The sequence below is a fragment of the Erinaceus europaeus genome, chromosome 4 (assembly GCF_950295315.1).
Source record: "Erinaceus europaeus chromosome 4, mEriEur2.1, whole genome shotgun sequence".
Lineage (NCBI taxonomy): Eukaryota > Metazoa > Chordata > Mammalia > Eulipotyphla > Erinaceidae > Erinaceus > Erinaceus europaeus.
Window position 1 is genome coordinate 91319609 of NC_080165.1, and position 15579 is coordinate 91335187.

Here is a 15579-nt window from a genome sequence, read left to right on the forward strand (position 1 = left end):
AGAGGAACTTACCATCTAAATTACTCAATAAAATAAAGAGAAATGTTATTATGTCATCTACGGTATATAATGTTATCTACTGATCTATATTGATATAGATCCTCCAATAACACATATGTCAGTAACCATGTAAGAAAATAAATACTAAATAACTTTGTCAAGGGCTAAACTATGTCAAGAATGAAAAAAATACAAGTGTTTTTTTCCTCTTCAATTGTATCTAGAGTGTGCAACTGAAAACACAAAGTAGGGTGGTCCAGGAGGTGGCGCAGTGGATGCCAAGAGGTTCTGAGTTCAATCCCTGGCAACACATGTACCAGAGTGATGTCTGGCTCTTTCTCCTTCCTCCTAGGTTTCTCATTAATAAGTAAATAAAATCTTAAAACACACACACACACACACACACACACAGTAGGCAAAGCACAGAGAAAAAGAATAGGGATACGGAAAGGAAAAAAAAAACCAACAACTCAACTATGGTTGAGGGAGCTAGGATCATATTAACTTTTACAAAGAAGATAAAGAGAAGAGGAAGGCGGACAAGTGTTGAAAGTCTACCTTTTAAAAAGGAATAACTGAGGAGTGAGACTGGATGTAGAAAAAGAAGTGCTGGAAAGTCATGCGGTAGCGAAGCAGGTTAAACGCATGTGGCGCAAAGCGCAAGGACTGGCAAGGATCCCGGTTCAAGCCCCCGGCTTCCCACCTGAAGGGAGTCGCTTCACCGAGGTGAAGCAGGTCTGCAGGTGTCTATCTTTCTCTCCCCCTCTCTGTCTTCCCCTCTTCTCTCCATTTCTCTCTGTCCTATCTAACAACTAAAACATCAATAACAACAATAATAACAACAATGAAAAACAACAAGGGCAATAAAAGGGAAAATAAATAAATATTAAAAAAAAATTTTTTTAAGTGCTGGACAGAAAAAGGTTGTAGTTTCAACAATGAAAAATAACAAGGGGAACAAAAGGGAAAATAAATAAATATAAAAAATTTTAAAAAAGTAAAAGAAGCGCTGGACAGAAAAGGGATGGAGTTGGGTAAAAAAGTATAACTGAGGGAGTCGGGCGGTAGTGCAGCGGGTTAAGCGCAGGTGGCAGGTGGCACAAAGCACAAAGACCTGTGTAAGGATCCCGGTTCCAGCCCAGGTTCCCTACCTGCAGGGGAGTGGCCTCAACATGCCTTGAAGCAGGTCTGCAGGTGTCTGTCTTTCTCTCCCCCTCTCTGGCTGCCCCTCCTCTCTCCATTTCTCTGTCCTAGCCAACAACGACATCAATAACAACAACAACAGTAACTACAACAACAATGAAAAACAATAAGGACAACAAAAGGGAAAATAAATATAAAAATTTTTTTTAAAAAATTCTGGTTCGAGCCTGTCTCCCCATCTGCAGGGGTGTTGCTTCACAAGCGGTGAAGCAGGTCTGCAAGTGTCTGTCTTTCTCTCCCCCTCTGTCTTCCCCTCCTCTCTCCATTTCTCTGTCGTATCTAACAACGACGACATCATCAACAACAATAATAATAAAAAACAAGGGCAACAAAAAAGAAAAATAAATATTTAAAAAAATTTTTAAAGTATAACAGAATGGGTGAGACAGCAGAAAAGAACGGGGAGTGGGGGAGGAGAGAGTAAGTAGAAATGGCAAGCAGGTCAGAAAATAGATGGAGCTGGGACTGGGAGAGATTATTGGTTCCAGGTTTCAGATGAGCAAAGTGTCAGATTGGAAGAGGGGTGGGAGGTAGAAGAGTTTAAGGGTAAAGCTGGGCAGAGTATTGTGAGAACGAGGTAGGAGGCTTTAGAAGGTGGGGAAAGACAGATACAGAGAAAGAAGCATCAGGATGGGAGGGGACTGAGTAGAACTGGAGACAAGGATGCGAATAAAGAAGGGCAGGAAAGTGGGAAAACTAGAGATGGAGCTGACTGCAAAGAAAGGGAGAGAAAGGCTGGAGCTGGGTGAGAGAGGAGGAGGGAACAACAGAATTGAAACCAAATGAGAACAGCGCTGGGGGGAAGAGGACAGGGTAGAAGAAACAGAGGAGTCTGGAGATACACTAAGCGGCTGACCATCTGAGATGGGACCTGGGGGGTGGACGGATTAGTCCTCACCGTGGAGTCATTAAAGGACGTGCCCGGAAGAAAAGGCAGGCCATGCACCGGGTTGGACGCCATCGCAGCTAGCTACCAAAGCAGCAGGATTTAGGCTTTCTGGTTGCTCCGGAAACTAGCCGTGTGGGCCCGCCCCTAAGTTTCCATGGTAACGCTAAACATCCGGAGTGTCCAGCAGTGAGGGGCGGGGCCTGAAGAACAATCGTGGCAGGTTCCTCCGCGCTCTCATCGCGGGAATCTGCACTCTCGCGGGAAAACAGCACCGCGAAACCGAGGCGAGTGGGGTGTGTTGCGGTTTCTCGGCCCGCCCCGGCCCGCCCCGGCCCGCCCCGGCCCGCCCCGGTCCGCCCCGGTCCTCCCCGGCCAATCCCGGCTGGTCCTGTCCCGCCCCGGCCCGCCCCGTCCCGTCCCGTCCCGTCCCGTCCCGTCCTGTCCTGTCCCGCAAGGCAAACAACCCCCCACCCATACACCCCCCGGGCGCTTGAGGGCTGTGGACACAGCAGGAAAGCAGGTCTGGATGAGCTCGCGATTCCACTGTTGGGCACTGTTGTTTAGATGAATAACCCTGGAAGAAGAGTTCCTTCCCACTATGTCGCTTCTGGTCTCGCTCAGCCGATGTCAGACAAAAAGTGGACAGCTGTCCCATTTCATAACCAAGTGAAAGCTTGCATTTATTCCCCAGACCTGTCCTTCTAGGGTGTAGGGACTGCGGAGTATTTGATCGTTTTTGGGTTGTCCAGTGAACTAAATGCAGTCATCTGCTAACCCTCCCATGAATGATTTTTTAACTACCTTCACTTTTCTTTTTTTACTATTTTTATTTTATTTTATTTATTATTGGATAGAGACAGAAATTGAGAGGGGAAATGGAGATAGAGGAGAGAGACAGATGCCTGCAGCTCTGCTTCACCACTTGTGAAGCTTTCCCCTTGCAGGTGGGGCCACCTTCACTTTTCTTTATCCTACTGTCAATCCCTGCAGTTCTGCACCTTCTCAGTTCCTTTGACAGGACTTTGGGTATTTCTTTGCTTCTGGACACTTAATATTTGTTGATTAACGGGTGCTTAATCTCGGTCCTTCAAATCTTATCTCTATACTTATCTGCAACTGCAACAAAAAGATCAGAATCACAAGGGGAAAAACGCGCTTTGTTCAAAGCACACTGAACTTTTTGTTCAAAGGGAAAAAACTTAAGTGGTAAGGAGCAAGGAAGGTGCAACAAGGTACTGGTGGGAGTGGTGTGCAGATATCAGTCATGGAGAGGAAAGATATTGTACCCATGCACCAATAATTGCCCTGTAAACCATTATTTCCTACAATATATAAAAAAAGATTTTATAAAAATGAAAAAAAATAATATGAAATAACATTATAGGTATTCTTGCTTTTGTATATTACTCAAAACTTGTTTTTGTCTTTCAGTAGTGTATATTTTGTTTTTAAATACTTTTATTTATTGGCCAGAGATAGAGAAATCCATAAGGAATGAGGAAAGATAAATAGAGACCCACCTCCCCCAGTCTTGGAACCTTTAGGGTGGGGCTCACTTTCCTGCATGCTTCTCTCAATTCATACCAACTGATACTGCATCAGCTGATCCCAACCTAGTCAATGCAAAACCACCTCAGCATGCTTCACTTCAGGCTGTCCAGAGACATCAGACGTGGAATATCAACCTGCTTCAGCCTCATTACTCCGGTGAGGCCTTTCCTTTCTCGTATGATTCCTTAATTCCATTTCAGGTGGTTCACCTCCTAACAAAGCCCCAAAACCTAGATGTAGACGAGGGCCATTGAGATAGGGCGTATATACACATATATCCATAAATGGGCATATATATACACATGTATCCATAAATGAGTGGAAAACATATACCTGAAAGCAAAAGTGCAAAATAGTTTGCCATGAGTCAATAAATGAAGCAAGCAAGTAGACCTAAAAAGACACCATAAAGTACCTAATGAAATAGTTTCTATTTAGACCTAGGTACCCTCCTCACCTACTTCCTGTTACACTTCCCTCAGTCCAAAGCTAGCCTTATCAAAGTAAGGACTACAAAAGCTGTAAAAGAAGGGCAAGCGACTAGCATATTTTAATGACTCTTAAGTCACAATCAGGCCACCCCATCAGCTAGGGCCCTAGTCAGGGAATCCTGGGACTCCTACACAGACGTGATGGGCCTAGACTTTGAATAGATCCCTCTCTCCATGGTCACTGGTCATGTCCATCAGGAACAACATAATGGACCCCTTTGGGGGCTCCCATAGGACCTTGCCCTCAGTGTGGATCAACAACGGTAGAGAATGTTCCATCCTCTGAAGAGAGGTTGGATGACACACTCTACCACTTGAGGAAGATGGGTCCTGAAATTGGGGCAGCTTGGAATGTTCCTACTCATGACCACAGAGTGCAAGCTCAGTCCTACAGGGATGCAGAGGCTACATAGGCTCCTAAGCTGAATTTGAGCCCCAGAGCAGATCAAATTGATGGGGTTTATAGTCAACAATATTTATACATCTTTCCCATATTTGGGAGCTACTCTCTTCCCTGACCTGGCTTTCTAGCCCATTTTCCAGCCATGACATCATCTCCTCAGACAATAACTTGGTTCCAGCTACATATCAGATGCCAGGATCAAGCAAAAACTAGTATAGTCATGGGCTCTTTGGAATATAACTAAAATAGGCCTACTAGCTATCTTCAAAACGGAGACCCCAAATCTTCATCTGCACTATCCCAGCCTTTAGGTTCATGATTAGTCAACAATTTGTTTAGCTTTATATGTTAACTCTTTTTTAAGCCACCAGGTTCCAGATGCTAGCATGATGCCAACCAGACTTCCCTGGGCAGAAAACCCCACCAATGTGTCCTGGAGCCCTGCTTCCCCAGAGCTCTGCTCCACTAGAAAAAGAGAGCGACAGGCTGGGAGTATGGAACGACCTATCAACGCCCAGGTTCAGTGGGGAAGCAATTACAGAAGCCAGACCTTCCACCTTCTGCATCCCATAATGACCGTGGGTCCATACTCCCACAGGGTTAAAGAATAGGAAAGCTAGAAGGGGAGAGAATGGGATACAGAATTCTGGTGGTGGGAACTGTGTGGAGTTGTACCCCTCTTGTCCTATGGTTTTTGTCAGTTTTTCCATTTTATAAATTAGAAAGAAAAGACCCACCTGCAGTAGTGCTTCAATGCTGGTGAAGCTTCCCCCTGCAGGTGGGTACCAGGGTCTTGAACCTGGGTCCATGCAAATTGTAACATGTGCCCACTATTGCGTGTTGTGCCTGAAGAGAAATCCAATGTCATCTACCAAACATTTTCAGGAAAAAAGAAAAACAAAACAAGAAGAAAAGAAAAAGCTATCAAAACTGAGGAAATTAAGAGAATATAAACAAAAAGCAAGCAAAATCCAGGTGCCTAGAGATTGAGTTCCTTAAATGTGAAGTGGGAGCCAGTGTGAAAATTTTCTTTTTAAAACAGATGTTTCTGATTCTGAATCAATTTAGGAGTACAATAGTCTGATACAAAGGGCTTACCCTCATATCATGTGTAGTTTGCTGCCAAAACACACAGCAGCTTTAGTTTTATTGCTTGCTTGTCAAAGCAAATCCCTCTCTCCCTCTCACTGTTGGGTTTCATGAATGGGTGTGAAACTGAAAGGGCCAAGGACATGAATCCACTAGTGGCAGCTGACACTGTTATTGGTGGCTGTCTGCCACCATTTTTCAATAGTTTTGCATACTAGTAGTATTTCAGTTTTGAAAAAAAATGATTATCATCTTTTAAAGAGATATATCCAAGTATGTTTGTGAAGAAAGTAAGATGTCTAGGATATGCATCAGAAGTAACATGGGGAAGAATGAATGAGCAGAGAAATAGATAAAACTAGATTTCCAGTGGGCATCATTGTTGATGTGATTCCATCGAGGTTCACTATACAAGCATGTCTACATTTGACTATATGTAAATCCTGATTTTATCATTTTTGAGCTCTGCCATCCTGTGGGGGCATCTTAACCTTTTCTTTACTGTAGACAAGCCAAATTATATTCTTCACTGGTAGTAGTATTATTAAATGAGTTAATAACTAACATACACATAGAATTCTCCACTACTTCCAGCAGGGTGCTATGAGTTGTATACAAATATGTCTTCTTGCTCCATGGGTTCCCTAAAGTCTTTCACCAGAAAAGAGCTCTCTGCCTTTGGGAGGAGTTTCTCTACTAGAAATGGGTAAAAATATGTATTTATTATTATTATTATTATTGATTTATTTTCTCTTTTGTTGCCCTAGTTGATTTTTATGGTTTTCGTAATTATTGTTGTTGATGATGTCATCGTTGTTGGATAGGACAGACAGAAATCAAGAGAGGAGGGGAAGACAGAGAAGGGGAGAGAAAGACACCTGCTTTACCGCCTGTGAAGTGACGTGTTTCACCACCTGTGAAGCGACTCCCCTGCAGGTGGGGAGCCAGGGGCTCAAACTAGGATACTTACTCCAGTCCGTGTGCTTCGTGCTAAGTGCGTTTAACACACTGCGCTACCGCCCGACCCCCTGTAATTTTGTTTTTGTACAGTAGTAGGAGATTCTGCATGGGTATTAATGGGGTGCAAACCCCTGGCCACTACATGGTAGCACCTGCATCAGAGAAACAAGAGAAACTTCATGAGTAGTAAAACAGTGTTGTAGTGTGTCTGCTCTTTCTGCCTCTATCTGGCTGTCTCTGTTGTCATCTTTCTAAGGGAAGGAGAGAGGGAGAGAGAGACAGAGAGAGACAGAGAAAGAGAGAATGAGAATATGCTGGGAGCAAAAGAACCTGCAAGCATGGAGCCACTGTGAATTAATGACTCTGGTGACAAACAAAACAAAATACACTGGATCAGTGCACTCTACCTCAAAGGCCTGAGTTTCTGTTGGATTTCACTACCAAACAGTCAGATAATCATGGACAAATTTACCTCTTGTAGTTGATTCGTCACTTGTAAAAGGGGGACAAAAATAGTATCTACTTTATTTGGCTGTGTGAGAGATGAATGAAAGGATGTTAGAAAAAAGCTCAGATAAGGATTTTTGCAATTAGTAAGCACCAGAGAATGTAAACTGTTAGTGCTATTATTATTCTTAGTTTACAGACTGTTCTGGATGTTTTATTGCCTTTCTGCCCAGAGGATCACCCACAGTGCAAACCAGTGCCAACAGAACAAGGAAGCACCCAAAACTTGTCTGGGAAGGGGAAGTCAGATTCCAGGCATTTTAATAACGCTCTCGGAAAAGAATGCTGTAAACATGTACATATATCCACAAAACATAAATCTACAAGACCATATGTACAAAAGGAGTGACTTTTAAAATAAGCCATTTTTAAAGATTTACTCCTTTCACTCAAAGCTTTTTTAAAAAATTTTATTTATTATTATTTTTTTTAATTTAAGAAAGGATTAATTAACAAAACCATAGGGTAGGAGGGGTACAGAGAATCCTGCGAAACTTCAATAATGAACTATATGCCACCAAGCTAGAGAATCTGGAAGAAAGGAACAATTCCTAGAAGCATATGCCCTTCCAAAACTGAACCAAGAAGAACTACAAAATCTAAATGCACCAATCACAGACAAAGAAATTGAAACCGTTATTAAGAATCTCCCCAACAACAAAAGTCCTGGACCAGATGGCTCAACAAACGAATTCTACAAAACTTTCAGGAAACAGTTAGTACCCATACTTCTGAAGCTTTTCCATAAGATTGAAGAAACAGGAATACTCCCTTCCACCTTCTATGAAGCCAACATCACCCTGATACCAAAAGCTGATAGGGACAGAACAAAAAAGGAAAACTACAGACCAATATCACTGATGAACATAGATGCCAAAATATTAAACAAGATCTTGGCCAACCGGATACAGCAGCATATCAAAAAGATTGTTCATCATGACCAAGTGGAATTCATCCCAGGAATGCAAGGCTGATTCAACATCTGTAAGTCAATCAATGTCATTCACCACATCAATAAAAGCAAAGCCAAAAACCACATGATTATCTCAATAGATGCAGAGAAAGCCTTTGACAAAATCCAACACCTATTCATGCTCAAAACTCTACACAAAATGGGAATAGATGGGAAATTCCTCAAGATAGTGGAGTCCATATATAGCAAACCTACAGCCAACATTATACTCAATGGACAGAAGCTGAAAGCATTCCCCCTCAGATCAGGGACTAGACAGGGCTGTCCACTGTCACCGTTACTCTTCAACATAGTATTGGAAGTTCTTGCCATAACAATCAGGCAAGAGAAAGAAATCAAAGGAATACAGATTAGAAGGGAAGAAGTCAAGCTCTCACTATTTGCAGATGATATGATAGTATACATAGAAAAACCTAAAGAATCCAGCAGAAAATTACTGGAAGTTAGTTATTAGACAATATAGCAAGGTATCAGGCTACAAAATCAGTGTACAAAAATCAGTGGCATTTCTTTATGCAAACACTAAATCTGAAGAAGAAGACATCCAGAAATCACTCCCATTTACTGTTTCAGCAAAATCAATCAAATACCTAGGAATAAAGTTGACCAAAGAAGTGAAAGACTTGTATGCTGAAAACTATGAGTTGCTACTCAAGGAAATAGAAACTGATACCAAGAAATGGAAAGACATCCCATACTCATGGATTGGAAGAATAAATATCATCAAAATGAATATTCTCTCCAGAGCCATATATAAATTTAATGCAATACCCATCAAAGTTCCACCAAGCTTCTTTAAGAGAATAGAACAAACACTGCAGTCATTTATCTGGAAGCTGAAAACACCTAGAATTGCCAAAACCATTTTGAGGAAAAGAAACAGAAATGGAGGCATCACACTCCCAGACCTTAAACTATATTATAAAGCCATCATCATCAAAACAGCATGGTACTGGAACAAAAATAGGCTTACAGACCAGTGGAACAGAATTGAAAGCCCAGAAATAAATCCCCACACCTATGGACATCTAATCTTTGATAAGGGGGCCCAAAGGATTAAATGGAAGATGGAGGCTCTCTTCAATAAATGGTGCTGGGAAAACTGGGTTGTAACATGCAGAAGAATGAAATTGAACCACTTTATCTCACCAGAAACAAAAATCAACTCCAAATGGATCAAAGCTTTTTTTCTAAATTAATCCCCTGATCCTGGAGGCCATCCCCACCCCCCATTTTGTTGCCCTCGTTGTCGCCATTGATAGTACACAGAAATCGAGAGAGAGGAGGGGAGATAAAGAGGGGGAGAAAATGACAGCCACCTGCAGACCTGCTGATTCACCACCCTTGAAGTGAGCCCCACTCCTGCAGGTGGTAGATGGGGGGTCGGGGGCTCAAACCAGGATCCTTGAGCGGGTCTGTGCACTTTGTGCCATGTTCGCTTAACCCACTGCTCTACCGCCCAGCCCCCCTCACACACAAAGCTTTTAAAATTTATTTTATTTTAAAAGTAAAAATCTCTGGGTGGAGGGTAAGGGTAAATGTTCAGCTTCACTGGGGGGGGTCGAGGGAGGGGCACAGACCTTTGGTGGCGAGAATGGTGTTAATAGACACTCCTATTAACTTATAGTCTCACTAATCACTAAATTAAAAAATTATTTATTTTGATAGGACAGAGAAAAATTGGGATAGGGAAGGACACCTGTAGCAATGCTTCGCTACTTGTAAAGTTTCCCTCCCACAGGTGGGGTCCAGGGGTTTGAACCCAATTTCAAGTAATGTGTGTGTTCAACTAGGTGTTCCACCCTTAACCCCAGATTTGTTTATTTCTTGAGAGAGTGGGAGAGACATGTATACTGTGCTGGGGATTTGAACCTAGGACCTCACACATGCGTGTCCTGTACTTTACCCCTCTTGATCCACTTCCCTGGCCATACAAATGAAACCAATCAATGGCAATGTGACTTTGTATAGATTTTAGGGAGCATAATTATCTTTTTTTTAATTTTTATTCTTTTTTTTTTTTTTGCCACCAGGGTTATAGCTGGGGCTTGGTGCCTGCACCATGAATCCACTGTTACAGGAGGCTATTTTTTTTTCTCCTTTTGCGGTCATTTTTTTTATCATTGTTGTGGTTATTATTATTGTTGTTATAAATGTCATTGTTAGATAGGACAGAGTTCAATGGAGAGCAGAGGGGAAGACGGGGGCGGGGGATGAAAGATAGACACCTGCAGATGTGCCTCATTGCTTGTGAAGCTACTCCCTTGCAGGTGGGGATCTGAGGGCTCAAACTGGGATCCTAATGCTGGTCCTTGCACTTCATGCCATGTGTGTTTAACCCAGTGTGCTACCGCCCAACCTCCTTAATTTTTATTCTTCATTTATTTGATAGATACAGCAAGAAATTGAAAGGTGTGGGAATAGAGAGGGAGTGAGACAGAGAGACACCTGCAGCAACGCTTCACCACTTGGGAAGCTTTCCCCCTGCAGGTGGGGACCAGAGACTTGAACCTACCTCCTTGCTCATTGTGACATGTGCTCAACCAGACATGCCACCACCCAGCCCTGCATAATTACCTCTATTACTGTAAATAGGGTGATATGCTATATCTAATTAGTAATTAGTCTCTGTAGAATAGCTCTCCTGAATTTCTTTTTTTTAATATTTATTTATTCCCTTTTGTTGCCCTTGTTGTTTTATTGTTGTAGTTATTATTGATGTCATTGTTGGATAGGACAGAGAGAAATCGAGAGAGGAGGGGAAGACAGAGGAAAGATAGACACCTGCAGACCTGCTTCACCATTTGTGAAGTGACCCCTCTGCAGGTAGGGAGCTGGGGACTCAAACTGGGATCCTTAATCCAGTCCTTGTGCTTTGAGCCACCTGTGTATAACCCTCTGTACTACCGCCTGACTCCCTGCTCTCCTGAATTTCTTTGGATATTATTCTCCCCCACCGTGCTCCTTCTTGAAGATACAGTAAAAGTAAAAAATCTTCTAAGACTTTCACTGTTCTAATCAACTAATCTTCTCTGCTGTCTAAGCTGGTGGTCTCCTGTGATTTCTATTGTGCTCTATCTTCCAGACCCTTGTCTTCTTTCAAAACTACACACTCAGCTCATCCTTATCTTGGCCTTCTTCGCACTATTTCTTAACTTCTAACATAATATCTGATTTATTGTTCATTGTTTCCTCCCCTACTTTCAGCACCACAAGATATAAGCTTCCAAAGGGCAGGGACTTGTGTGTTTTATCCATTGTTATATCTCTGTTGCTTCAAACAAGGTCTGGCACCTAGTGGAGTTCAGTGTTGCCTTGGTAGAGATTTTAAAAAGTCAGCCATTAGAGCTGATGTTTCCGTTGAAGGCAGAAAAAAAAAAAAAAAGCTAATGTCAAAGGTAGGCAGGAGGAATTCCTTTAGGAAGCATCAGTTTTTTATTCTATAATACTTGGGCCTTTAATGGATTGAATGAGACCCTCCACTGGGGGAGGACCTGTTTCACTCAGTCTACTGATGCAGATGTACATCTCATTCAGAAATGCCCTCACAGACACAGCCAGAATAACATTTGACCAAATACCTAGGCACCATAGCCCAGTGAAGTGGATATGTCCATTACAACACCTCTACCTCTCTAAATCAGACACCAGTTTTGGTTTCTACAGGATTCCAATTTATTTTGGACCTCAGGGACAGAACTGAGGAAGAATTATACTTTCACAAGCTCTATAATTGTCTACACAGAGGATGCATATTAGATTTCGAAGTGTGGGTCTGACCTCAAAGAATGGCACTGTACTGGCCAGGTCAGTGTGAGAACGCATGAACAAAGTTAAAATAATTGATCCTGTCTTCTCCATGAGTGCACATTCTGATTAACTGCAGAAAGAAAAAAGGCAGAGAGAGCAGGTGAGACAGATATTTAAGGATCCCTTCAGCTCACAATAATAATGATCCCCAGCCTTTGTAAACCAGTTTAGGGTTTCTGAATCCTCAGTTGATCTTGTGACCCTAGTAAGTAGGTCCTATGTTATGCCCATCATACACTTAGTGAATCAGAGCATTTCAAATGGAGAAAATGGCTTGCCCAAGATTTCAGAACTAGCATATTTATAAAGACATTATCACTCCACATCGTTTTGTTTTTATATTCAGACACAAGACTTTGTCCACACAGTCTTTGCAAAATAAAACTCTTTAAAATAAACAGATCAGGGGGGTCTGGTGGTAGCACAGCAGGTGGTGCGAAGCGCAAAGAATGGCTTGAGCATCCTGGTTCGAGCCCCCGGCTCCCCACCTGTAGGGGAGACACTTCACAAGCGGTGAAGCAGGTCTGCAGGTGTCTGTCTTTCTCTCCCCCTCTCTGGCTTCCCCTCCTCTCTCCATTTCTCTCTGTCCTATCCAACAATGAATGACATCAACAGTAATAATAATAACCACAATGAGGCTACAACGACAAGGGCAACAAAAGGGGGGAAAATGGCCTCCAGGAGCAGTGGATTCATGGTGCAGGCACTGAGCCCCAGCAATAACCCTGGAGGCAAAAAAATTAAAAGGGTGGGTGGAGAAAATACAGGTCCAAGAAGGATTCAGAGGACCTAGAGGTGTTGTATTGTTATATGGGAAACTGGGGAATGTTATGCATGTACAAACCATTGTACTTACTGTTGAATGTAAAACATTAATTCCCCAATAAAAAAAGGAAAAATAAATAAATAAATAAATAAAATATTTCAACCAAAAAAAATTAAAAATTAAAATAAGCAGATCATTGTTATCACAGTCTAGGAGAACTGAGTTACATTACCATTTGAACCATGTTGCCTAAAGCTCAACTATAAGTGGAAGTAAACTGATTTGCAATGGCTGTCTTTGTAAGACTTGTGCAAATCCCTCCCACCCACTCCTTCCCCATCCCACTTCCCCACTAACTGCCATTCCTCTCTCCCACTTCAAGTCACACACAGTACAAATATTTAAGACTCAACAGCTAGTAATGCTTTTGAGTGGATATAGCACTAGACAGCACAGAATGGTTAGTAAGACGTCAGTGCTGAAAGACAGCAACAGAAGCAACTCAAAGTTAAAGGCATGTTTGTCCCAAATGAACACTACTTGCCCGCACACACGCACATGCCTTGTTAATGTCTATGCAAGGTTCTCATCTGCACCCCAATCATTCCAGCCATAAATAAGTCTTTCCCAAATGATTCTTAACTTCTGGACACCTCTTTCACCTCAAATACCCTTAAGAAGTCTACACCACCTCAATGTTCTTAATCAGTGAAGACGGCTCAATAAGACATAGTCATGAGCAATTGTGACGAAAACTTTTTTTTTCTCACTTCTGGAGAAACCTTGAGGTCCCCCCCTTCCTTTTGATTATAAAGGAATATATATGGCATGAAACACTATCTTCACTGCTGAGGAGTCTAGGAGACCATTCATGCTATTTCCTTCATAGCTGGTCATTTAACCTCTTCCAACAGATGGTACAGCCCCAAACATCTTGACACCCACATCCATTCTAGGGAGTACTACTGATGCACTATAGTAAGTACTGGCTGTGCCCTTTCCCCTTTTGCTCTTCCCACTATCCTGCTCAGTCCAGTGGTGTTTGCATCCCCCACTGGCAGCTGTTCCTCCCTTACTGCTTCTGTTGCCCTCTTTTAGCACTGATGTCGTGCCGGCCATTCTGTGCTGTCTAGTGCTATATCCACTCAAAAAGAGTTATCCTCTGCAGGCCAGGAAGATAGTATAATGTTTGTGCCTGAGGATCTGAGGTTCCAGCTTTAGTCTCTGATAGTCCCTAAGCTAGAGCTGATCAGTGCTCTGAATTAAAAAAAAAAATGCCCTGTAACATCAATCAGAAAAGAAAACCAATGCTAAAATCCTGTGGGGGCATACCATACTCAGAACTGATTTGACCTCCGAAATCTTACCCAGTTAAAACAAAATACACATACAATTGCCTTTGGGAGAGAACTAAGGGTGCTCAGCCTCTGCAATCAAGCCAGAAGCGTGCTTCATACAGACCTCTTTAATCAAGGAGTCATCAACTGGGATGCTGAGAGAGTCACAAATTTTAAAGAACATCTCTTTATCCACAAATCCTGAAGCTTCTTTGTCCTGGTCTTGAAATGCTTCACGAATGTTGTCTTTGTACGGATGGCTTTTCAATTGCTTTTGGATTGTATCTATTAATGCCTCCAGCTCTTGCACACCTGGACCCTCTTTAGTTCGTTTGCTATAAAGAAACGAAAAGAGTGACTACGTATAGTTTTGTTCTTGACCAATCTTATCTCAGTGACTAAAATTCCCACTTGGTGAAGTAGGAGAAGTCTCTAATGAGAAAGAGCTTCAAGGCTGAGCTGATCACCAACTGACCACTTGCCTGCAGGGGCTGGATGATGGCAACCATTGACATTAGGAAGATCTGATTCGGGACACTTTTTCTTTTTTTTTTTTTTTAGTTTTTATTTATAAAATGGAAATATTGACAAAACTGTAGGATAAGAGGGGTTTCTACACAATTCCCACCTCTAAAACTCTGTATCCAACCCCCTTCCTTGATAGCTTCCCTACTCTTTATCCCTCTGGGAGTATGGATCCACAATCATTGTGGGGTGCATAAGGTGGAAGGTCTGGCTTCAGTAATTGCTTCCCTGCTGAACATGGGCATTGGCAGGTTGATCCATACTCCCAGCCTTGGGCACAGTTTTTGAACTGCAGCCCAGACACCCTCACTGCCATCTTTTTTTGAAATCACTGAACTACAAAGCTAAATCTAACACCATCACCACTCCCATTCTGGTGTTTGTAAAATTTACATGACACTCTATACACTACTTCAGATCTGCATGATTTATATGACATCATAACATAAATTCTGGGCCAGGTGGTAGTGCATCAGTTAAGCACACATGGTACAAAGTACAAGGATCCACGCAGGATGCTGGTTCAAGCCTTTGGCTTCCCACCTGCAGGGGGGTTGCTTTACAAGCAGTGAAACAGGTCTGCAAGTGTCTGTCTTTCTCTCTTTCTCTCTACCTTCCCCTCCCCTCTCAATTTCTCTGTCCTATCCAAAAAATAGAAAAAATGGCCACAGGAGCAGTGGGTTCATAGTGTAGGCATCAAGCACCAGTGATAACTCTGGAGGCAAAAATAAAATAAATTCTCGCACTGTATGTTAATAAGATACACTATGTTCAAAATTATAGTCAATAATATGACATGAATACAAAAACTATGCAGCCAAGTGCACTTGTACTTTCAACATTACTTTTTTTAAATTTTTTTATTTAAGAAAGGATTAATTAACAAAACCATAGGGTAGGAGGGGTACAACTCAACACAATTCCCACCACCCAAACTCCATATTCCACCCCCTCCCCTGATAGCTTTCCCATTCTCTATTGCTCTGGGAGCATGGACTCAGGGTGATTGAGGGTTGCAGAAGGTAGAAGGTCTGGCTTCTGTAATTGCTTCCCCGCTGAACATGGGCGTTGACTG

At 42.3% G+C, this 15579-nt stretch overlaps 2 protein-coding genes across 4 annotated transcripts in view; both read right to left on the reverse strand.

The window, feature by feature from the left end:
* The window catches only part of EFHC1 (EF-hand domain containing 1), a 178246-nt gene that overhangs the window by 93353 nt on the left and 69314 nt on the right, over nucleotides 1–15579 (reverse strand). Inside the window, exon 1 of one of the 3 annotated variants that reach the window (XM_060190044.1) lies at nucleotides 2102–2247. The exons of 1 other annotated variant lie outside the window; for it this stretch is intronic. In XM_060190044.1, coding sequence (XP_060046027.1) covers nucleotides 2102–2164 — 63 coding nt within the window. In that variant the 5' untranslated portion in view covers nucleotides 2165–2247. Of the gene's footprint in view, nucleotides 1–2101; nucleotides 2248–15579 lie in introns of those variants that run through there. One more of the 3 variants, XM_060190046.1, reaches the window with a different exon arrangement.
* Nucleotides 11718–15579, reverse strand: part of LOC132538115 (EF-hand domain-containing protein 1-like) — a 56425-nt gene continuing 52563 nt past the window's right edge. Inside the window, exons 3-4 of the mRNA XM_060190047.1 lie at nucleotides 14104–14314; nucleotides 11718–11946 (exon numbers count right to left, since the gene is read on the reverse strand). Coding sequence (XP_060046030.1) covers nucleotides 11875–11946; nucleotides 14104–14314 — 283 coding nt within the window. The 3' untranslated portion in view covers nucleotides 11718–11874. The remainder of the gene's footprint in view (nucleotides 11947–14103; nucleotides 14315–15579) is intronic.